Here is a 24,101-nt window from a genome sequence, read left to right as displayed (position 1 = left end):
ACACAAACACACATTGTAACTTTTCCTATTTAATACAAACTCTCACACAATAATAAAAAAGGACACAGGCCTATCAAATTGTATATTTTTATTGTTTAATTGTTTGTTTAAGTCGCATACAGTATAATCTCTCATTGGTTTCTACGTTGCTGAAGTTTGTGGACTGAACAACTGTCACTTTGTTGACCTTCTGATTGACTTATTGGTTGGTGGGTTGGCTAGTTGATCAAGATCAGTGCTTCTGATTTGACGAGTGACCACCAGATCTTGTCTGACCAATGCTATGCTCTGTGAATGTTGAAAAGGTTGCATTAGCAACCATGTTCATATGGTGAATATTAATGTCCAGAGGGTTTATTGGCAACATCGAGGCTTTTCACACAGTTGATATTGAGATATACTGTATGAAGGACCAAGGAGGTCAAATTCAAATATTTTAATTTGCTTTCTGACATTAAAACCTTTAAACCTAATAAATACCAGTCACTACAAGCAGAAATTTACCAGTTCTGCTCTTGAATGCTGCTCTTCCTGCTCAGCCCACAGTGTCATCTGAAGCATTTGCTGTAAAAAATAAATGCAATCTGAAGAATAATGCAATTTTAAAATCTGTGTATAATTAAGTTCAGGAAAGAACCCAGTAGACCATTGTATGTATGTATCTTAACTCCAGTCCAAAAAATATGAAACCATATGCTAGATATGCTGAATCTGTCGCTTCTTACATCCCCATTGTTGTTTGTTTCGTTGTAAGAGGTGTGCTTGTCCTCATCAAAATATATAAAAATAGGCATTTTCTTTTTAAAAGGTAGATAAGGTTTCAGCGAGTGGCTGTTAAGCATTTGTTGTTGCCCAGCTGGGATGACAGCAAGCATAAATAGCACGGGAAGGAAGGACAGGAGGTGAGACACAGCAAGACAAGGCTTGATTACTGATTCTGTGATCACTCAATACATTTCTGTCGACATCGGCAGGTGTAATTTAATGCTTCTTTGTGAAAAACAGAAAAGGGCTTTGACTTGATTCATCAACATTAGCCACAACTTGAGAACTGACAATCTTCAACCCATGCCCAAACATCTCAAAGGTTCTTCTTTTACTGAGCAACGCATCTTTATATCAGGTGTCAGTCAGCATTGAACTGCATTGGTTAAAAAGTAAGTGCAAGTACAGATTTGAATGCATTTATTTTGACTAAGGGATTAGATTATTTGCAGCGTCGCCCCAAAAATAGTCATTCTACAGGAGAACTCTGCAAAAAGAAAACCGCTATAGTTGCTGCTGTATCTAACCTAAAAGATATATGCTTTTTCCCCCTCATTTCAAGCTTTTTAAGATATCTCTGAGTGACAGTGTGTAGGAGCGATTTTCATCTGCCTTCTGCTATCAGATCACTTCAGTCCATCAAACACAGCACTTTTCCTCAATATCACTGTCATTCTCCCTGACTGATATCTCAGTGGTTTCTCAGTTTGCTTTGAGGAACACAGCAACTGAATCAAGCCCGCAGAAGCACAAAGTCTGTGAGAAGCACTATTTTAGTGCAATAGTTTCACACGTGGTAACCTTGCCACCTAAAACTGGCTACCTCTGCATAGAGATGGAGTAGAGTTCTTATCGTAGCCCCATCGATAGGCCTTTCAGTTTTTACTGAGGGAAGCGCCATTATTTGAGGTCTTGTCACCAGAGCAAGGATAACAACATCGTTTGAGGTAATAAAAAACAAATAACAGAATGAGGTTATCCATTAAAATGCATTGTCCCCAGTATCTTGGATTCTGTCATCAGAATTTGGATAATACTTATTGAAACCATAAGGCTTTACGATAAATGCAACTTAGCCATATGATGGCAAAAGTCTTCAGTGGAGGCATTCCCCTTGGACTCTAGCTGCTCTCGGAGGAGGTGGGTGGTGCTGTGGAGGACGACCTCCGTCGGGACACTGACTGTGAGCGCTCAGGGCTGTGTTTGTCGTAAGGCTGGAGCTGCACCTCCAGAAAGTCCCTGTGCTGCTGGCTGATGACCTGGCTGATGAGTCCTGGCAGAGCCTGCAAGTTACTCAGTAGAGTCTCCAGTTTTGTCTCCAGCAAGGCAATCCTCTTCTCCATGTCCTCTCCCCTCTCATTCAAGTCCGATATCATGTCATACATGATGTTCTGAGTCTGGAACAAGGGAGAGGAGACACGCTTAACATGATCCTTTTCCAATTTGTTGTTATTTTTTTGAGGGACAACCTGAAAATACTGTATGCTTCAATTATTAGCAAACAGATTACAGATAAAAACACAAGCTTCTTCGATACTTCAGTAAAAGTACAGTTGAAAGTGCGCTGGTTTATCAGATCATTCTGAAAAGAAGAGGAAAGGAAATAAAAGAGGTTTAAAGCTTCACATTAAAAGATTCACATTCTCAACTAATCTTCGACAAATCAGACCCCGGAAAAATGTAAATAATAAACATTTTCACATTCAGTTTTTTTTCACTTTTCAAGCATTATTGGTCATTGCAGTTGGTAGGCATGTGGGTATTGATTAAAGATAGAGCTGAAAAAAACCGTGAACCTCAAGTTATCAGTATTTGACGGATCAAATTTTACAAGTCAAGGTAAAAGCTTTTATTCTAGTACTGTTGTGGAGTCTATGTTATCTATTTTGGTGGCTGCAGTTTCCCAGCAACTGTCCCATTGTCCTCCACTTTTGGATGAGCAGAGGTTGAAAGCAGAAAGGTCAATTCCACATAAAAAAAAAAAGAAAAGTCCAGAGGAACATCATGTTAAGTTATTTTTATGTTAAAAAGCTGCAACCTTGTGAACCGGCACATTTTCTGTAAGCTAAAGAAGGGTTGACTTTGTATGAACACGTCACGGGAATTCATGTTTCCATGCGAACCAGTGTACATTAGTCTATGACCTTGTGGAGACAGGAAAGGTGCCTGCTGACTTTGCATGATGCTTTTTGCTCTTTTGACGCATCAACCATCTGTTCACAGATCTTTAAAATTACACCGTGGCTGCTATCTTTTAACTCCCGAGGCTCAGTCTTCAAAAAGAGTCAGCAACACACAGAGAAATCTATGTCACATTTAGGAAGAGTGTTGCTGCCGGAGGGCGTTTCCTGAGGTATTATTCAGCGAAGGACTAATAATCCCTGGCAGCCTGGAGGCGATGCCATCCATCACTTACCTTGTTCTCCTCTGATTTGAGGCACGTATAATGGGATAGGTTATTTATGTGAATCAGTGAGGACTAAAGTAGCAATGACGGCGCTAATCCTGACAGCTAGTGGAGACAAAGGTGTCACTGTGGTGTATTACTTACATCAACACTAATCTAATCTTTTTTTTACGTCAAGATTTCTCGGTGGATAACGAATGAAATTCAGTATTTAAACAGTTTGTGTGTGATAACCAAATACTTGAATGTATGGCTATATTATCTTGTACACATGTAATTCTTCCTCTGACTAAGAATTTTATGGCAGTCAGGCAGTTCTGGACCTCATCTGTAAATCATGAAACGAAACAAGAACACATTAAATAATGATGACATAAAATGCTAGAGAGCGAGAAAAGACGCCTAGTACACCGATACTACAAATATCATAAATTGAGGATGCAACTGATGGAGCAAGAATTTATGCAGTTATTATTGATCCATGTCATCCCTACAATAAAACCACAAACGGACACTATCAACTTATTTCTGGAAAAGAGAGAAAGAGAAAAAAAGAGAGAGGATAGTGGCACAGATTGTTTCAAACAGCAGGCTGAGTGAGCAATTTTGCAATTTGAGGACATGTAATTCAGCCTGAATGGCAAATGTGCAGAAAATGCTGTGGAGAGAAAAAACATTAAACCTAATGCTGCATGAATGTAAGTCACATTAAATGAAAAAACACATTTTATATTAGCCTGTAGAGATGAAAGTGAGTTAAGGGGAGACACTGTGATCTGAGGACTTTCACATTGAACTGCAGTGGCGATGCAGCTGCCAGTGATATGTTCACCTCTATTTAGCTCCATCTTTCCACCGAGAGCACGAAGAGAGGGAACCTACAGTGCCCTCTCGTGGCTTCAGACCTTCACGACAACGGCTAAGGAGCCCGCTGAGTGGCACTGGCTATGAGCCACCTTATCCAATGTCACAACCTGGCTCTCGCTACTGTTTTACAGCAGGAGGTGATTGGGCAATATTAACTAATACCTTTCATGATACGCTGGCCTGAATCCAGTTTGACTGTGGCGTACTTTTGAATGTCAAAGCCCTCTGCCTTTCTCTCCTCTCTTTCTCTGCCTTTACTTCTGGCTGAATCATCAGATCACAATGTGTCTCCCTTCCCAGGTTACTGTTTCTGCTGTGTCAGGCTGGCGCGCTGCCTGGTCTTTCCCTAAGGTTTGTCAGCTTCTGTTTAGTGCATCTGGAGGGAAATATCAGCGAATGCATTAAGTGTAAAAATACACTGGGTTTTTGCATACACCACCTTGTTTCTTGTTATTCTCATTCAGTAATTTTCAGGAGAACATGCCCTGGGGATAGAAATTTGAACTGTGAAATAAAAATGACCTTATTATTTCACACCCAAAGGATTCAAACTTAGGTGAGTGCAGTCAACCAGAATCATCACACAGATTTATTTTTATTCACCTTTTGAAAAGCCTGTCTGTTTATTTGACACCTGTAGACTTTGATTATATTAGAAAACACAACTAATTCAGCGAGTGATCTAGCATGCATTGAATTCAGTCACACAAAGGAAAGAAACTTATCAGGATAGTTGTCTATCCTAATGCACAATGCAGCAGGAGACTGTTAGTCTAGCTTACCTTAGCAAGGTCCACTAGTGAGTTTGCTTGGTCATTCAGCTTGCGTTGCTCCATTTTAACACTTCTCAATCTGAACACAAGACCATTCAGAACCCAATGAATTAACGCTATCAGAAGTTTTATCATTTTTAAATTTGTGCACACACAAAGGCATACACATGGAGAACACTCCTGGGACATGCACAAGATGTGTGTAGAGAATGCAGAGATTGCAGGGGTCGGTCTGTTTGGTTGAGCTGCATGCAGGTGGAAAGGAGACCACGGAGGTGGGAGAGCTGCCACTGAGGAGAATCACACCAGCTCTACATCCTAATCAACCAATACATACAACCAAATAGCATTTATCAGTTCCTATAACTACATGACATATTAGATTATGAAACACCAAAGTTGTATCTTTAAAGTTCTCCTTCTGGTTCAACCAACGTTCCTCTTTTTTTCTCAAGTTTATGAATTTTTTTAGCCACTCAAAAAGCCACAGATATCAAACACTGTTTTATATAAACCTTTCCTGTCAGAGACTTTCTAACATAAACATAAAAAAATGTGACCTCAGAATTGAGAAGAATCAAAAGGTCTTTACAAATTGCAGTTTGAAGGAATCCTGTTAATTAAAGTTTGTTACAAAAGGGTAATAAAGGGAATTATTTTTCCTGTGACAGTTCACTTGTGAGATAAAATAACCTGCAATATAGCCCACTTTTTTTTGCATAAAATAAAGTCTGCATAAAATAACTTACCAACTCCATACATCATGCTTAAATAATTCACATCTCCTGTTTAATTAGGCTCCTAAAGCTTGTTTTACTCATTCTCTCAGGGGGCTCAAAAACAGCAACTGTGCAGTATTGTAGAGTGTGGACCACACATGTTTTCAAGATATTAAAGAGCCCCCCTCCCACCCCCGCGAATCACCAACACATGCTAAGTTAAACTGGGCACGATAACAAAATGACATCTTGGTGGCATGTTTGCCAGCATTTCAAATTTTGATAAAATAATAATAATTAACAAAGTCCCTATAAGTGACTGAGCCATGAATCCAGTGCGAGTGTGAGGTGATCATTAGGTTGTGCGTGAATTGAATGCAAACAGTAATGAAGATCGAGAGGGGATTTGAGGGGCCCGCTGGGGAGTCTGCTAATTAGCCGAGATACACCCATTCTCATGCAATGCCGGACCATTTCTCTGTTTCCTGAAGACAGGCAGACGTGGCGCGAAGATGACAGGTTAGACCAACAGAGGGTGCCACAGGAGTCACTGAAGGAAACTACAGGCAGGGGAGGATGTCCTGACAACCGAGGACCGAAATGCTTCTTACAGAGCAGACTCTGAAGACAAGTACAGAATACTATTTTGCAGATTAGCACTTTTCTTATGCAAGTAATTGATTGAAAGAAAGAAGGAGGAGGTAGTCTATCTAAAATGATGAAAGATAATAGATATTCAATGTTGAATGCAGTTGATGTAAGACCTTTTAGAATCATACATTTCACAGTTGGATGACCAATAGCTGTTAAATGGGGTCGAAGCACAGGGCAGCTTGAGGTCAGGACGAGTGAGCCTGCTTGCCCTGTCTTTTATATTCTATGTGTCTCTTTCCCTCAGTCAATCACTCCTCATGGGCAGCTCTGCTTTTGAATGGGCACTCTAAGTCTGCTTGCTATTCATCAGGGGAAAACGGCTACGCTAAGCTTTTCAATACCCTACTAAATCTGTTAGGGCAATCTCGGTTAGTGCTGGCCACATCTTTTACCCTGCCGACTTGCGTTCTTTGTCATGACCTCCGTTTACCTCATTGTGGAAAGAAATGCTAATTTTTCCTCAATGTAATGGACAGGGTGAACATTCTGCAGCCTATCTTTTCTGTCCCCGCTGACAGTTTTGCGCTGTCGGTCACCATTGCGGCCTCTCGGGCACAAACGGGATTGCTGGGAGGCTTTACCCTTACCTTCCTCTCAGGTCACTTTCATGTTTCTCCAATCCAGGGATCTCTGAGCTAACAAGCACTCACTCTCATGCTTCTCGCTATGATTCCCACTCCAACCTTGTGGATGGAAAGGGACAGCACTCCTACAGGGGATGGTCAAACTGTTCTGACTGAGACACTTGTCTTAACAGCTGTTATGGCCTACAACATACTGCAACATCTTGCCTATGATGCACCATCCAGATAGTCTCAGGAGTTTTTCAACTGTGTCTATCACTAACTCTGCTAATTCCTCTTAGTGCAGAGATGGATGACAGCTCTTTGTCCTTCTTATTATGCTCTTTACCAACCACGATAACACCCGCTCAGCATCTCTGCTACTGTGTCATCCAACAGAGAAATGGAGGAGATGTGGCTGCAAATGTAGTAACAGGCGTAACAATGGTTCCACAGGCCGAAAGATGACCCTGAGCCCTGATCTGTATGAGCATGACTTGTAAATAGTATAACATGACTTGAGGGATATTATAAATGATATACTTGTGCTACTGCGGGTCTGTCTCCTGTAGAGCTCTAGTTGTCATCCTTCGGTAAGTGAAAGCAGAGTTGATTGGAGTTTAATCAGTGGCTTCCTGATTAAAGATCAAATTCTCATCACATCCATGCAGAAATGGAAAGAAAAACACCCTCCGTCACCGATAATTGAAATTCACTTTATATGCACCTGTGGGTGTGTTTACGATGTGCAGCACTGGCCTACTCAACAATAAAGCGTAAAAAGCGCTTGTGCTGGTTATTTAAAGCTGTTTGATTGCAACACAAAATGTTGAAGATTGAATGTGAGACTGCAGTGCATTTTGTCAAATTGAAATGCTACTCAGTTGAACAGACATGTAATAGCAAACCTTTGTAGCAGCTTAGATGAATTAATCAGGCAACATCGTGATCATGTCATGTGAAAACAATTCAGTCATTGCAAACTACAACACTTTTGTGGCATGAATTTCACTTATCAAATGAGGGAGTGTAATTTTTTTAGTCACATTATTGGGTTCAAGGACAAGCTCTCGTTAGCATGCACACAACAGGTCTGTATCTACATGTGAGGCGAAGACTTACTTTCGAGCTCTATTGCATTGTGTCGACACAAACAGGAAAAAAAGGAAACATGAAGTAGACAAATGAATTATTACAACATCAGTTAAAAATATTCAGATGGCAAAATCTGTTTGCTCAAGTCTGGCTGCTGTAACTCTCATCTCTACACTGTCACCTCACACCTGAACAGCAGCGACAATTTTGCTTGACTTATTTCTTCCTGCAACCAGTGTGTCATCTCTCTGTGCTTGGACTGTTTCTTGTAGCTGCAGCTTGCTGTCTAGTCTCAGTCTAATCCCTTTCTTTTCCAGACTGGTGCTCAGAAATACAGTTTAACCTTCCTGTTGACATCTGTATAACATTCACCGACAAAAAGACGGTGCCTCAATGCATCTGTGGTCCCACTTTTACACCTCACATCCTTCACTGTGACCGATGACGATGTCTGAGTGAGTTTTCCACACTGTCCTGCAGCTTTGACTGGAGGAAACGGGATATCTGATTTGATGTTTGCTATCGCCTCATGACAGGTGAAGGACAGCTGTGGGCCTTTTCCAAACCTCCACTTGAGTGATCTGCTTGCTGTCAGACCACTTCCTGTCCTATATTCATCTCAGTCCAAGTTTTGTTGTTACACACCCTGCACGTGGCTACAGGCAACACTTAAAACTAGCTCAGTTAAGGCCCGTGAAACGCGCTACCTCATAAAAAGACAAAATCTTTGCAAGATAAAGGTGTGAATGGAGAATGTTGACACCATGCTGAGTAGTTGTCCTTGCACACAGAGCTGGACGTGACTTTTTCTCACCAAATCTGGTTCTTTATAGATTTAGCTTTAGCTCAGACGTATTTCCATTATTAGGCTGTCCTAGAGAACAGGAGGTGGACATGAGACGTTGTCATCATCGCTGCAAATGAATACGACAGCAAGGATATAATGACTCGACAAAGCAACCATGAAAAAAGTTATTAAACCACACAAATTTGGATGCGGGTTGCAGCAGCAGACAGTTTGTGTGTTTCTCTAAACATCCTAATGTCTTTAAAACATAAATGTATGTTCAAAAGATTCATGAGCAAATCAAAGTTGTACACAGGAGACCACAAAGACCCATATACATATATAAAACCACAGAAGCAAACAAACATACAAAAAAAGGGAACATTTTCCTTGAGCCTTAAGCTACATAATAACAAAGACATTGTACATCTAGCTACTTGTTTTAATAAAGCACTGAGCTGAGTTCCAGTTTCTACCACACATTAGATGTGCATGTAAGCACTGTAGGTTGAAGAAAAACAAGAGCGAGGTGAGGCTAAAATCGATACTGTTTTGGGGTTAGATAGTACTTGGGGGTCCTCGGGGACCCACTAAAAGACTAGCTGACAGGTAAGTGTCTGACTAGCTGCTAGAAAAGTAGAAACCCAGATGTGTCAGCCCTCAGGTGAGCCTGACATCTGACTCACAGCGACAGAGACACACACAGGAGCCAACGTGACAGCAAAAGCGGAGAGAGAGACACAGAGAGAAAGATCAATATCATACTGCTGGGAATTCTGTAACTCCAGAATATTTCAAGGTAAAATTTGTTTTTGTTTTTTCAGGAATACTTCCAGAAAACCGAGGCTGCTGAAGGACTGACTGTTTCCACAGTAACTCTGAGAAAATGTAAAGTTTGCCAAATCTCGTTCACAGAAAATTCCATTTTACACACATAAAATATGTCTCTTTCATACTGACAATTCCTACCCTGTTTAATAAAAAAATGAATTACAAGAACCTCCAGTGTATCAGTGAATAATATTTACATAAATTTAGTTTTTTGTGTATTTTACCATTCTGTACGATGCTGAATCAACAGGCCAACTCTCTACCACATCTGCAAATTTAAGGTTAGTCAGGTCAGGTGAAACATGGTCATGATAGACAAGATCCTTCAATAATATGATCACATCTTTTTGCTACAGGTGTCAAACAATTCAGATTTCAGGTTCGTGTTGCATTGGTGAATCACATTCACTGCTGGATGAGAAGGTTCTAAACCAACAGGAGTGGTGGGGTGAGGGTTAATAGCGTGGTACCTACTGGTGAATGGCTTGAAGGAATTTCCTCTGGTGCTTCCTGACTCTGGCGTGGTCCATCTTCCTCACCAGTTTGGTGTTCTTGTAGATGAGCCACGTCTCCCTGAGAACATTAGCAGCTGTGTTTTTCACCTAAGGTGAAAAGGAGACGCTTAGTCGAGAACGAAAACAGGCAAAATATCTGCGATGTCAAATAACTGAATATGGAGCGTTCACTTACTCTTTTTGTTAGCTGGGTGTCCATCATAAAATTGTGGACGTGTTTTTCAGCTTTGGTTAATTCCAGTTTCTTTGCCACCACAGCCACAACCAAAGCAGTACAGCCAGCACCCTGCGAAATACCAAGAATGAACAGGCACAAATGTACAATGTGGATTTTTACTTATTTCATTTGCTTGTCAACTATTTTTCCCAGTGAGGAAATATTAGCAGCATATTAGTCACATAAATTATAAGGCCTTCCGTCAGTCTTTTCTCACCATAATGCCAGTCAGGAGGCAGACTCCTTTCCCACAGTATGTGTTTGGGACCATATCCCCATATCCTATGGTAAGAAACGTGATTGAGATCAACCACATGGCTCCTAGAAAGTTGCTGGTTATGTCCTGGTTGTCATGGTACCTGTAATAAACAATAAATGCAATAGGTTGACCAACCGTCATGCACTTGCAGGAACTGATGCACTCCAGCTTCTTGTAATGACTAATTCTTTTTTTTTTTTTTAAAAGAAAAAAAAAAAAGATCTAATCCAATGTAGTATATAAGATTAAATGTCAGAACACTGTAGGGCTATAATCTTTTCTTACAGCATGTGTAAATCTTTCTATCTTGATGCTAAAACACAGATTGAGCTTAGAAGTGTGTACATTATCTATTTTTATGCCTTATCTATGTTTCATGCAGAGCAGAGCAGTATAGCGTGAGAAACTGATCCAGGCACCTCTCGCAAGCTCTCACAGTCCACGCAGCAATGATCCACAGCGAGATGGTGAAGACCAGCAGCACAGTGCCGGGACAGATGGTCATGAGGGTCTTCATCACAAAGCGTGTGTTAAAGTTAATCTTGTTGAGTGCACCGATGCTGCGGGATGAGGCGTCCGTGAAGAGTTTGCTGTGCAGCAGCATGACACGAGCGATGAGGTACAGCCGCAGGAACATGGGGATGGACAGGATGATGTCCACATCCGCATCCGTCTTCGATGGCGCGTAGGAGTAGGCCAGGCGTGCGGTCCACGTGAAGGTGTAGTTCCCTGGGATGGGGTGGATGGCACACACCAGGATCTCCAGGCAGATGAAGAAGATGCGCTCATATGTCATGGCTATCCTCCAGTCATCAGCTGCGTTGTCCACCATAAATAACTGCAAGGGAAGGGCACAGTGAGTCTGATGGAGGGTAAAAGCCAGCTAACATTTTCATCATGGTGACAAAGCAAGCTACAGGAAATCATTAAACCCATTAAACAATAAGTCACAAATAGCTTCCAGTCATTAAATCACATTTTTGAGTCAAACGACCTTGAAAGACCTTAAATTTTTCCCCATTTAAGACAGATTATATATACATATAAATACATAACATGATTTCTGACCTTTTTCCAAAGAATAAAATTGATTCAAAGGACTGTGATAAGAAAAATATTTGGAGGACTTGCAGTCCAAGAAAGTATCAAACAACTGATATGGTAAGGGGCCAAATATTACCCATGATATATTCACGGGTATCTGATGAAGGTTGCAAAGCATTTGTTTTTCCGAATACATTTACCAATGAATACCACGGTGTTTTATATATTTTCAGGTGGTTTTCCTGCCTCGTAGGAACCATTTATTCCTATTTATGTCTGTACGGTGAGAAAATCACTCTGTAATCGCTCAGTCTGTAAATTGATTTTCATATTTTATCAACATGGATGGAATACAGCAGCTGTCTGGAAGGCGGAAAGTAACCCAAAAACCGAGCTGGCTAATTGATTCATCCATTACTTGGTCTGATCAGCACAAAAAGAATCGGCAACTGTTTTGATAATCGATTAATCATTTCAGTCATTTTTCAAGTAAAAATAGCGAAAAAATGCCAAACATTTTTCTGGATCCTGCTTCTCAAATAGGAGGCTTTGCTGCTTCTCTAAGTCACTGTCAACTGAATATCTTTGGGTTTTGGACTTTTGGTTAAAAAAAAACAAGACATATGAAGATATCCCCCTGGGCTCTGGGAAGTTATTTCACTACTTATTGACATCTCATGGACTAAACGAGGAATTGGCAGATAAGTGGATAATGAAAATAAGTAGTTGTAGGCCTACTCAATATTATTAAAAAATGTATGTCCATAATTAATGTAAAGTATGTGATTTACTAAAATATTGAACCCATTTCACCGGGGATTTCAGTGTGGTTGGATTTCAACACCCCTCGTGACTGTCATACACAGTAGCTTCCTCACTTGGTCAGCTCTGCTGCTGCTGCTCCCTCCTCTTGTTCTTCTCCTCCCTCCTCTTCGTCACTTTCAATCCAATCTACAGTTATCTTCGCTCAGAAGATTCACTGCTCAGTGTATTCACCTTGAACTAATGGCTGAGCCCATGACAACCACTGCCAGCTCATTTACAGTGATCCCTTATCATGCTTATGGCTGTAGATGCACTATCTCAATCTTACTCATCTCACAGAGCCTTGTATTTACCAGTGTGGGTTGCAGATTAAATACTATCAGATTGTATTAGCAAATAATTCCTCTATCTGACACGCCACACCGATATTCCTCCACAGCTGCTCCTGTTCTTCCCACTCCCCTTCCCATCATCTCAAGGTCCTCTGCCTGTGTACAGGCCGTCACAACTGGCAGTAGATATTTCACAAAATGATGCTGTCAGCAATTATTTATTTATTTTTTTTGCCACGGGAGCAGAGGCCTTTCTAAACCAGTGAAAAGAAAAACTGCACATGATTACATTTTGTCAAAAACCTCCCTAATATGCTTTGTAATGAATTATACGGTGTCTTGTGACTTCTCAGGATTTAAAATGAAAATATGCACATGCAATGTTCTTTGCTTACAGTTTGGCATCCTCACGAACAAGACTGTGCTCAGGTCAGTTCACCTGTCAGCTCAGCTCATCTTTAAAGTTTGCAGTTTGGATTTTCACTGACTTTTGTCTGCTCCACAAATACCTGCCTTCATTACCTATACAGACGAATGAGGAAACATTTAATATACATTTTAAGTTTAGTGACTGTAGAAATAATTGGGGGCAGGCGGAAAGGAAACGGGGGATAGTTATGTATTTTTTCTCTTTGCTGAAAGGTGGATGGTCTGAAATTTTTGCTAGAGCATGAGGGGCACTTTAAATTTTTCATGCCCCAGATTTATATTTTATTTCATCCCTTTCTTGCGGGATTTACTGTAAGAAGAGTCTCATAAAGCACATTTTGCCATATGCAGAGAACAACAATCATGTCTCTGTGGGACTTTATTTTCAATTTTCTAGCAGGGCCAATATGTCAGTTTTGAGAAACAGTAGAAGTAGGTCTTTATAGTGATTACTGATTGACCATTATCTTTTTAAAGAGTGTGCCATTTTTCACGAGCCAACAGTTGCCTTCACTTTATTCTGCATCATAACAGAAATGCGGTAAAGTTATGTGTGTCTTATAAAGTTAACCTAGACTATGATGCAGTTTCAGCACAGCCCAACCTGTTTTACTAATGGATGAAGCAATAAATTTTACGGGCCTGAAACCCCTCGACTTTGCCCCTTTAATCTATTCAGTAACAGTGATAATTACTCATTTGTGGAGTAGCTCTTTGTTCAAAAATTGAGAGAAGCTAGAATGCTCGGTAAATAAAATGCACCACTTGTGTTTTACGTTTTTCATAATTTTTGGAATTGTAATTCAACTCCTGATCTACGATTTGGGTCTGTAAAAATTACTGTTCCATTTAAATAATAAGATTGAATTGGGGTTGAGAAATTAGGGGCTGGGTGTCGCATTTTTTTTTTGTATGTCAAAGGCAGGGTCCTAACCAAATATAAATAACCTCAAGGAGGGTCTTGGTTTTTAAAAAGTCAAACATAAGGTTCAGCCCACTACACAACCAAAGAATTTTCCTTAGCGGTCTGAGTCTGGAATATACTGGATATGTTGATTTATCAGTTAAACAGCAGTTTTAATTATATGAGAAAATAAAATTCTCAGCACACACTGGAGGCACACATCACAACTTGGCATCTTGCCAATTAGTCTCACTATAGTTCAATCTTGAATTTCCCATTATAGAAGTAAAAAACTGCCCCAGTCCGGGAGGGCTAATGGGATCCGTGACCTAGATTGTAAATTTAGCTTTGATATGTTACATAAAATGGAATTGTCATATTTCTCATGTTGAAAAAAAAGGCTTGTGTTCAATCAAGTTCAACTCAAGGACAAAGAGAGCGCACAGACAAATCAATAGCACTGCCCCTTTTCTCCCAGACATACGCGAATGCTCCACATACTAAAGTTTGACAGCTTTAAAGCCACCCTGACACCACCAACTCCCGCTTCACTTTAACACACAAACTTCACTGAACCCACCACGGCAAACACTGCACACTCATTAGAGCCTCTGAGCCAATTATACGCCAGCGGCTACTGTACAAGAAATATCAACTGCCAACAAGCTGGCACGTAACAACAAAAGCAGAACAAGCTGAAGCTAATGCATGTCCCTGAACAAACAGCACAACTGCCCCACAAAGCCTCTGCAGCTCTATTATATTTATTTAAAAGCTACAATCAAAGTTTCCCCCAAACACAGAAAACACATGAATTAAATTTTCAGAGGCAGTTGTTCATAGCAAACGGGTGACACTGAGCTCCTTTGACAAACTGATATCTGTCAGAGAAGTGTGTAACTCTAACCACAGCTTGTCTTGTTCAGCTTTCCAAGTGAGTGTAATGTAGACACGGAAACGCAAGCTGTGACTCCACTCCGCCACGGTTCCTTACTTACAGAATTAGGCCTCTGCAAGCAGCCACATCTTTTGTTTGCACACAGCACAAGCTGCGTTTTATTTTACATTTTAAACAACAAACCCGTCCTGTCAAAAGCAGTTACAAAGTTTGTTACCTCAAAACAATGTAATTAAACATTTAAACGCGGGTTGAATAAGGAAAGCCTACTTGGTGGGTAGAAGCAATTATAGTAATGGATGACCTGAAATACAATACTCAAGGGCCCTTTACCTCAGAGCATCAAATATTCCATGCTAGCAGCAGAACCAGCAGTTATGACAGAGAGGTGAAGGAAACGACGTCTCCGGTGGAAAAACATTAAACTGTGTGGTTTACATCATGTCAGAATATGCAACAGAGGACGACACTGAGAGTCAGGAAACTACAACAGACAGCTGATGAGCCAGGAAACTTTTAAATTGGTTACAGGAGGCTGACAAATAATTTAAACACCACGAGTAAAAGGATTTTAAAATTGAAGTAACTTGATAAACAGTTGAACATGTGTCTACAAAGACTGTAAGCCACCTTGAAGTCTGCAGTCTGGCAATCAGCACTTTGATATGTGAGTTTTTAAAGCAACATGAAATAACAACAGTAACAGTTGTAAATGTATAATTATCTGTGCCCAAATTAAAATTTTTGTGAGCAATTGTTTTATTACATTCTGGTAGATACATAAATCAAGAAAGTATGAGCGAACAGACACCATTATTTTCCAAGAAAGCCCCAATAAAATGATACCTTAATCCTAAGGAGGTGACTCAAACACACCTCGCGGTTCTTCCAATCTTTGATACTGCCTGCGACAGAGGCAAGGAGGAGGTAGTAAGGGGGGGATGGTCTCAGAAACACAACATCTGTCAAACTCAGACCAACAGCATCAAAACAGGGGAACATCAGTTTCAAACTGGAATGTGATGAACATAAAGATTAAAGTGTAAAGGGAGCTGACAAAATGCTGCTAATTTGTATGAGAAGTTAGTCTTTGGTTTGGGTGAGTTCATCTAATTTACAACAAACATAATTTCTCACTTTACCTTCCAAGTTTTGAGATATGTCTCCGAGTTCTCTGCCCTCACCCCTGGGGGGGGGGCTACCATCTGTGGTGCTCACAGCATCGCAAAATTACATGTGTCAACCTAATGGTGGGACTAGAGGAAGAGTCAGGGGATCAGCAAAGCCATAAAGCCTCATCATCTGCGGACCATGATTTTCTGAACAAAACTTCATGGCGAATCATCCAACAGCTGCTATATTCCTACTCCCAAAGTGACGCAACTAGAAATTACGTTTCAAAAGTTCAACAGCAGGGACACTGTGTCTCTCCAAACATAACATCCCTCATACTCAGAGATGAATAACTCCAAACATAGTTAAATCAAAACAAAACCTATCTAGGTGACCAGATATCTCTACGGGAAAGTGAGAAAAAACAGTATATTTTTGACTCCTAGAGTCATTTTTTCATGAATTGTTTATTTGCCCTATGTGGCCCTTCTAACCCCTAATTTATTATATGGACATGTACAGACACACATACATGCACATGTTTGTTCCTCTGTACCCTGGGGGGCATGTCCTAACTTCAACCACATGACGAAGTCTTAACTCTCGCCTACGGAAAGAACCTGCCAAAATGTCCTCACTTTCCAAAAACTGTATCCTCCCAGTGACAATATAGTACAAGAACACAGACATTGTGTCACAGATCTCAGAGAACAAACAATACGCTAAGAAATGAGGACAAATCCAGGTGTCACCGGCACCTCTCGGACATTCAGCTTGTTCTCTAAGAGTGCACGTCCTTTGCTCATCATGGGAATGTTTCATGCACGTCTGGCTGAGAGACAATCCAGCTGCACTTCCCCTGAGATCATTCCTCGCCTGCCGCTGTCCCATGTCTATACGGTACAGTCTCCGAGGAGCTCACCTGCGATGCTAGCCGGGTTGGTTACTGGTTTCACTACACTCAATATAACTAATGGAGACCAGCTCAATATTTAATCTGTGTAATGTGGAGATGGGAACATATATCTTGTCACTGAGAATGAAATCGCTCAATCTCATTAGTGAATTAGATTGAGAGGTTCAGCCCAATTAGACATTAATGCAATACTTTATTTATGATATCAAAGTGAGGCCACTTTACTGAGTAAATCCGAAGCTGCTGCAGATTCAGTTTGCTTTTGTTTCTGAAATTAAGTTTCACATTTGCATATACCTTCTTCTTCTCAAGCAAAGTCAAGCGGCTCTTAGCTAAAGTAAAAGCCCGTATAAATCTTTCTTTAGACTGTTGTCGTCGCAGCCAAGTCGCACACATTAATAATCTAAAATCATCTGCATGTTTAAAGCCACATGCAGAGGACAATTTAGTAAATGCCATCAATAAATAATCTTTAGGATTCTCAACTCTTTGGGAGGCTGAGTGTCTCTGCCCTTGAAAGCCGGTATGTTCGGTGAAAACACTGAGGTCACCAGCCAGTGGTGGTTATCTGACTCCAGGCTTGAGTCTCACGTAGAGGACAGATTTCACTGTGAGGAATGTAGGGCATCTCCTGCAGCTACACCTTATCTCCGACACATACACACCACCCAGGGGTGGTCGGACAAGCACGGCCAAGTTTGGCTTTGGCAGGATTTGCTGGCACAGTTTGGCGAGATGTGTTGTTATTTTAGCCTCTCTGCAGATTGTAAAATGTAATAATGTGTGACTGTGAAACATCAGCGCTGTTTTTTTTTTTATCACAAAAGTACTAACAAAGACAAAACACTCCCCAAAGCATCTTGCATTAGCTTAAGAAAACTGCAGCAGATCTGTCATCACAAGGTACGACGACGCAGCAATGGCCTCAACACAAATGCCCCGCGGCAGAAGTGCCTTTGATGTGGGAAGAAGAGAAAACTTTCAAAATGTCAGTTTCTGTCTGCTTGGGAAAAAGATGAACTCATTAGCCATCTCAGCAGTGAGAGCAGGAAGATGCTCCCACCCCGTAGCTCATATCAGACTTTGACAATGACAAATCAAAGTCAGGAAGGAGCTTCAGAGTCTAGCCTCTCCATTTCCACTCCTACTGTACAGTAAGCCGCTGCCTGCCAACAAGGCAAACTCAACTCAACTAAAAAGTCTAAAAATTCTTCGGGCAGATCGCCAGCTGTCAAGAAAAGACATTAGTGGGACTAAATCGGGTCGATAACATTTCAAGGAGAAGTATAGAAAGGTATGTGCTTCAGATTCCTGAACAGCATGTACAAAGGAGGATAAACATTAATATTATGTCCCCTAATTGTAGATGCTGGTACAAATCTAAGGACATTTAGAAAAACATGGACTCTGTCTGCCTCTGTTAATGCACTTGGCTCTGTAGGTCACCCCTCACTGCCATCTCAGCACAACAGACGTGTCCCTCAACAATTCAAATGACAGCTGGTGTCCAGCATCTATCATGTCTAACCTGACCTCTTGAGCTTTCAGTCACTCTGAGGAAAGGACTTCCTGTTGATATACCCTGTAAAAATGAGAGGGCACAGTCTTTACTGAGTTTGACAAGTAAATCAGATTTAAGGGGCCAGAAGTGGTGGGGAAATATTTTATCATCTTGACTTATGCCTCAACATCTGACAGGCATCTGTGAGTACACATGGACGTGCATGCATAATTTATTTTACTGCAGGAGCAAAATTTCCCACATGGAAAAGTGCACTTTAGAAAGCACTTCACTGATACCAAATTTGATTTAGGCTCATTTAGAATGACACAACAGAAGAGTGTTAAAAGTATCTTTGGTATCTAGGTTATAATAACAATTATGGAGTCAAATAGTCATTGGGCTTGTGTTTTGCTTTACTGAAATTCTATGTCAGAAAGCCACGATTTAAAGGGACATTTTCAGTGGTCAAAAGATACTTAGTACATGAACTCAAGTACTGTACCTAAGTTGAGATTTGATGTACCTGCACTTTACTGGAGTATTTCCATTTCATGACACTTTGTACTTCTACTTCACTGCATTTCAGAGGGAATTGTTGTACTTTTTACGCCACTACATTTGTCTGACAGAGAAGAACTTTTAAAAGATGATGCAGTGTAAAAGATAAACCTTTCCAACAGTACATAAAATCTGAGCTCAAGTGAGTGGTCGATCAAGAGCCAGTTATTAGAAAAATTCATCAGCAACTGTTTTGATAATTTATTCATTTTCAGGTTTAGACTGTTGTTTGGCAAAAAAGACACTTTGAGCTCTGGGTAATTTTTATGGGCATTTCTCACTACATTCTTGTGTTTTACAAAGCAAACAATTAATGGATTGATTGAGAAAATAACCAGCAGATTCATTCATAATGAAAACTAGAATGGCACTCAGTGTGCGCAGACGGTCAAACAACATACACCAGACTTCAGAAGAAAAAATTAAAATTCATAGTAAATGATTCAGATCTGCTGAAATATGGAATGGGTTCTCCTCTGGCCCATGCCCCATCCACCCACCAAGTTTGGTGCAAACCGGTTCAGTACTTTTTGTGTAATCCTGCTGACAAATAAAAAAAAGAACAAAATAAAACCAACAAACAGACAGGAGTGATTACGTAACCTCCTGGGCGGAGGTAATAGCTGTTGGTTGCGGCTCTATAATACAGCTCCAATTACTCAAGTGACATCACCCAGGCACTTCAGTTTGGGTTTAGAGACTAAAGATTTTTAATGCTATGAACTGAAGGGGCATGGAGTTTGGAAGACACAGTTTTTACCAGGCAGGGAGGGTTAAAAAACAACAGAGATGAAACAATTTGTCAATTCTTAATTAATTAATTGGATAGTCAATCGACAGAAAATTAAAATGGAATATCTTTAGGTTTTGGACGGTTTACTGGTCAAAAGAAGTTGTCACATTGGGCTCTGGAAAGCATGTGATGGAGATTTCCACCTGCCATACCTCATTACCACAGACGAAAATGTGAATCTTAAATTACACTTTTCATCTGTGGGGTTTAATTTCAGTTTTCAATCATCCCTGCATCAACCTGAAAAAAACGTGTAAAATTACATTTTTTATTTCAGATGTTTTAGATCAAATTAGTTTGTCGCAAAGCCTGGCTTGAGCAGCAAACAGCAGTGGCACAGAGAAAATGTGAAGGGAACACACACACGTTTCAGAGCGTCTGTGTGCGCATGTGTGTGTCATTAGTTACACGGATTCAGAATTAATTTGTGTGTATGTGTGCAAGCGCACATATGTCCACCTGCAAGAACCAAGTAATGACAGACTAGCAACAGCAGGCACAAAAGCTCCTCCAGGCAGGGAAGGAAAGGAGCAGTTGGTGTGGTGTGAGTTAAAGTATCAACACTATGAACTGGATTTAAATAGTAAGGAAGAGTCAGTTCCCAGGAACTAGCAGAAAGGTTGTTCTAAAGGGCTTGGTGAATTAGAGGATGGACCTTATAATAAACTTTAGAGAGAAGCAGTGAGTAAGTGGGGCGTGAGTAGGACTGCAGTCTGGTGATGATGTTCTCTGATTCATTTAAGGGTTCTGGCTTCCACATTTAAATAAACTGTATATAAGTCATTGTGGAGAAGGGATATGAGGTGAAGAGTGCATTGCGGTAATCAACTCAGAGGCAAAGAACCGCCTTCATAAAGTTTTCTGGGTCAACGATGGAGGAAATGTCTTCATCGTGAAGAGAGAGGTATCTAGGGTGAAAAACGTTTTGGATATTGCCGTGACTGTCAGAGGAGTCTGGATCAAAGAGGTTTGAACAGCCTTCCTGTGGGGTAAATGTGCCGCCACAGACGATGAAAGGAATGGAAAGAAAAGCGCTTTTGGAGCTAAAACGAGCTTCAGCTCACCTGTAGTGGGGGGAAAGGGTGTTTCTTCACGACCATTTTTAATACGTAAAACAGAGGATTCATTCTTTGTAAAACTGGGTCTCATCACCTTCGTTTCTTTATCACAACATAAGAAGATACAATCAACAGCGAACAAAAGTATGCAGCACAATTCAGTGCTTAAGCACTTAACTGGGTTATTGTGAACAGGGACCATGTATGTACGGCTGGAGCACAACTACCAATTTAACACAATCTGTTATAAAACTCACTGAATGAAACCTGCTGTGATGCGGAATGCACCGCTGCAGTATATCATTACATTATTTAGCATCAAGGAAAGTTTTTACACGCAAAAGGTGAAAAAGCTCAGTTTATGAATTAATTACAGGATTAGAGTGAAAGGTGCGGAAGCTGAGGGAGGGAAGAATGAATACGATACTCTCATGCAAGCTTACAGTATGCTTCCTAATTTATAAACAGCTACTGGGAGCTGTCTGCAAGGGAGATGGAAATGCTGTTGTTATGCATTGAAATATGGCAACGATGTCTGTGCATTTCTATCATCCCTCATAAAGAAGGGTTTACAATGAGACATCTGAAGGGGGTGACACGTGTTACTGTTGAGCTATTTCAATGACTGATACTCCCCTGGGACTTGTAAGTCCTAAATATACCAACAAGGCTGTAACTAATGCAACCTTTAATGCAAGAAATAAGAACCTAATCTTTTATCTAAATGTGACATGTTTCCATTTCTCCAAAAACCATTATACATCTTGAATCTAGGGCTTAACAGAGTAAAGAATTAAGATGAAAACAGATGGATCGGCTCATGCAACTTAGCTAAAGGCATTTTGAAAAATTACCATCTTCTATAAAAGTAGGAAATCCATTAACAGGATTAAACACTGGATCATTCAAGATTCATAAAAATGCTTGAGCTGTGTTTCCTCACATGTTTTCCTTTTGAGTTGATTTAATTAAAAGAAGAAAAGAAAAGTCTTAAACACATGAAAGCTTTCTGGCGACGTACATCCGCCCTGCAGCAAGTGGCGCCGATAATTTTGGGGCTGTTTAACAAAGACCCATGTGCTGGAAAGCAGGAAGAAATGTACGTAATGCAACAATGCTCTGAGGCAGGCTCATAAAACTGTCCAAGTGTGGGAACCTCTCAGGGGAAGCTGACAATCTATATTCATCCACTGAACGCTGTGAGGAGTTCCTAAATCTTATGAAAAAATGTATAATGAACCGTCAATGTGGCTTCAAAGGATGAGCAGGCTACTACTACAGTCTAGAGTGCAAAAACCACTGCTGTCATTTATGCAGTTACAGTGTCATTTAGTTATAGAACAAGCGGGACACATTTTTATCTCAAAAGCAATGGATATGAAAATAAAAGTCGTTCAAGCCATCCACAATTTTCATGTTGTAAATATAAATGCATTGAAAAATTACACTGTCCAATGCTTCAGAGAAACTGAAGTCTAAAACTTCACTTTCTTATACAAGTATATTAGTAAGTCAATAAAGAACATCTTCTTCTCTAACCTGCAAAATACTTAAAGGAATTTTTTTTTTTTTTTTTTGGTCGTGAAACTTCTTGGCTACCAAACCAATCTGTGAAATCCTTTCAAGTGCACTTTCAAAGTAATGTAGAAAAGATTAGCATTTGTTACATGTGATGACAGATATAGGGATGACCATTCAACATCAGTTCAAGAATAAGAAAAAGTGTTTCCACATTACCTGTATCTCTCTCGCATGGTATATGATAATCAGCCCCAGGAGAATGATTGTAGAAAGGCTTATCAGGCATTTTAGAGCTAATGAATACAGGGACTCCTGGAAAAGAGCAACGACACTAAAGCCAAACAAAACACAGCATCATCACATGAAATCACATTCTTACATGGCAAACCAGCTGTTACTTGGGCGACAAAAGTCTGCGAAAAAATGACACATTAAAGTAAAGAGTAAGAAAAATCAGCTTCTTAAGGTGTACTGCAAGAAAGGCTGACATGATATCCTCCTGCATTATGGGGTTCCCCTTCATGGTTGGACAGCGGTGGGCCTTTTGGCCTGCATGTGACAGGAAATGTGACTACACGGGCTACTTTATGAGGAGCGCGGACTCCTGCCCTCCTTCAACACTTTAGTCGGAAGTTGTTTAATTTAAACGGGCTTGCTCCCTCAGCCGCATGCCACTAAAACTAGCTCCGCGCTGGACGGGGACTGCGCGGCATGTGCTCTGAGTAAATACGCACCTTTCCGTAGGCTCCCCACGAGAGTTCAGTCTCTATAACCATAACAACGATCCCAAACATCCCAAAGATTAAAGCATAGTCGCTGAGCCGCTTCCTTTTCTCAAACAAGGCCCTCCTGTGACCGAGCTTCTCCCCAATGTTCTGGTTCTTCTTTTTACCCGATTTGCCGCCGCCGCCGCCGCCGCGGCTGCAGCCTCCCCCCCCGTCTCCCGATGCGTAAGGCATCAGGGTAGTGGAATTATTCTCCGGCTTGGATACCAGAGTGTCCGACGCATCTGCGGCTGAGAGGGGCTGTAAAGGCTGGGACTCGGAATCGAACTCGTGTATGTTTCTGCGGGACGAGCTCAAGTTGCTCAGCGGCCGCATTACGCCGCCGTTGTATCTGCAGCTGCTCATGGCTATTTCATTGTAGGAGTTACTGTCTCTGTGGCTGCTGCCCAGGCTGCCCCGCTGCCGATCGCGGCAATGCTGCTGCTGATGGTGAGGATGATGATGTCTGGATGAGCTACCATGACTAGAGGGTGTGAACTCGCAGACGCTGTACTGGCAACCTTGCCTCGAAGACGTTTCCGAAGGTGTCCTTAAAGTTCCCACGGTGGTCGGCGTCGTCCCGCGAAAGACGAGGCTTTTTCTCGCATCGCAGGTGCAGTTATTGCAGGTGCAGCACTGGTCGGGCTGCTTGCCGAGCCGATCCTCCCGCCCGCAGTAGTGCTGGTACTCACAGTGCTGGAAGTGCTGCTCTGGAAAGAAATCGTTGTGCAGCTGCAAAGGGGTTTCCATGTCAGTGCTGCTGTTTAAAGCAGCAGGCGGGTACCACAGAGCACCCGACCAAGGGCTCTATGGCACTTGCGGGAAGGCAGAGCCGCTGCATGGATAGACCCATTTCGGCTCCGGTAGAATGTGAGGGGAGCCTCCGATTGGGCAGGGAGGACCAAAACAACTGGCTCGACGTCATGAACAGGTTGCAACCATGGGATGTGAAGCCCAGCCTTATTTCACCAGGATCAAAAGAAACTACAGAATTAATGCCTTGCCCTAAAATTTCAAGTTCATTTTTTAAATTTTTTTGTATTTGGCGAT

General features: G+C 41.2%; 1 protein-coding gene across 2 annotated transcripts; it reads right to left on the bottom strand.

Annotated features, from left to right (window-relative positions):
• Nucleotides 1-127: 127 nt before the first annotated feature.
• kcnn2 (potassium calcium-activated channel subfamily N member 2) lies at nt 128-23,801 on the bottom strand. 2 transcript variants are annotated; one of them, XM_040157632.1, is made up of 9 exons: nt 23,022-23,801; nt 22,504-22,599; nt 10,872-11,290; nt 10,411-10,552; nt 10,152-10,262; nt 9,936-10,063; nt 7,871-7,879; nt 4,822-4,891; nt 128-2,162 (listed from the first exon to the last, which is right to left on the bottom strand). In XM_040157632.1, exons 1-9 carry the CDS (start codon nt 23,799-23,801, stop codon nt 1,887-1,889), a joined length of 2,031 nt encoding a protein of 676 aa, XP_040013566.1. In that variant the 3' UTR covers nt 128-1,886. The 2 variants fall into 2 exon arrangements, with proteins under 2 accessions (XP_040013566.1, XP_040013565.1); XM_040157631.1 differs by lacking the exon at nt 7,871-7,879 and adding an exon at nt 7,218-7,225 and having other exon boundaries at nt 4,822-4,928.
• Between the last annotated feature and the right edge of the window lie 300 nt (nt 23,802-24,101).

Source organism: Xiphias gladius, chromosome 20 (assembly GCF_016859285.1).
Source record: "Xiphias gladius isolate SHS-SW01 ecotype Sanya breed wild chromosome 20, ASM1685928v1, whole genome shotgun sequence".
In the NCBI taxonomy this organism is placed as follows: Eukaryota; Metazoa; Chordata; class Actinopteri; order Istiophoriformes; family Xiphiidae; genus Xiphias; species Xiphias gladius.
The sequence above is the reverse complement of the archived record's forward strand: the minus strand, read 5'-3'. Positions and strand labels throughout refer to the sequence as shown.

Excerpts from the sequence above, each read along its gene's own strand:
- kcnn2 (XM_040157631.1), bottom strand. The coding sequence starts at position 23,801 with ATGGAAACCCCTTTGCAGCTGCACAACGATTTCTTTCCAGAGCAGCAC. Across the intron at positions 10,263-10,410 it reads GCCTCCTGACTGGCATTATG|GGTGCTGGCTGTACTGCTTT; the intron begins GTGAGAAAAGAC and ends GGTATTTCGCAG. Across the intron at positions 10,064-10,151 it reads ACACCCAGCTAACAAAAAGA|GTGAAAAACACAGCTGCTAA; the intron begins GTAAGTGAACGC and ends TTTTCACCTTAG.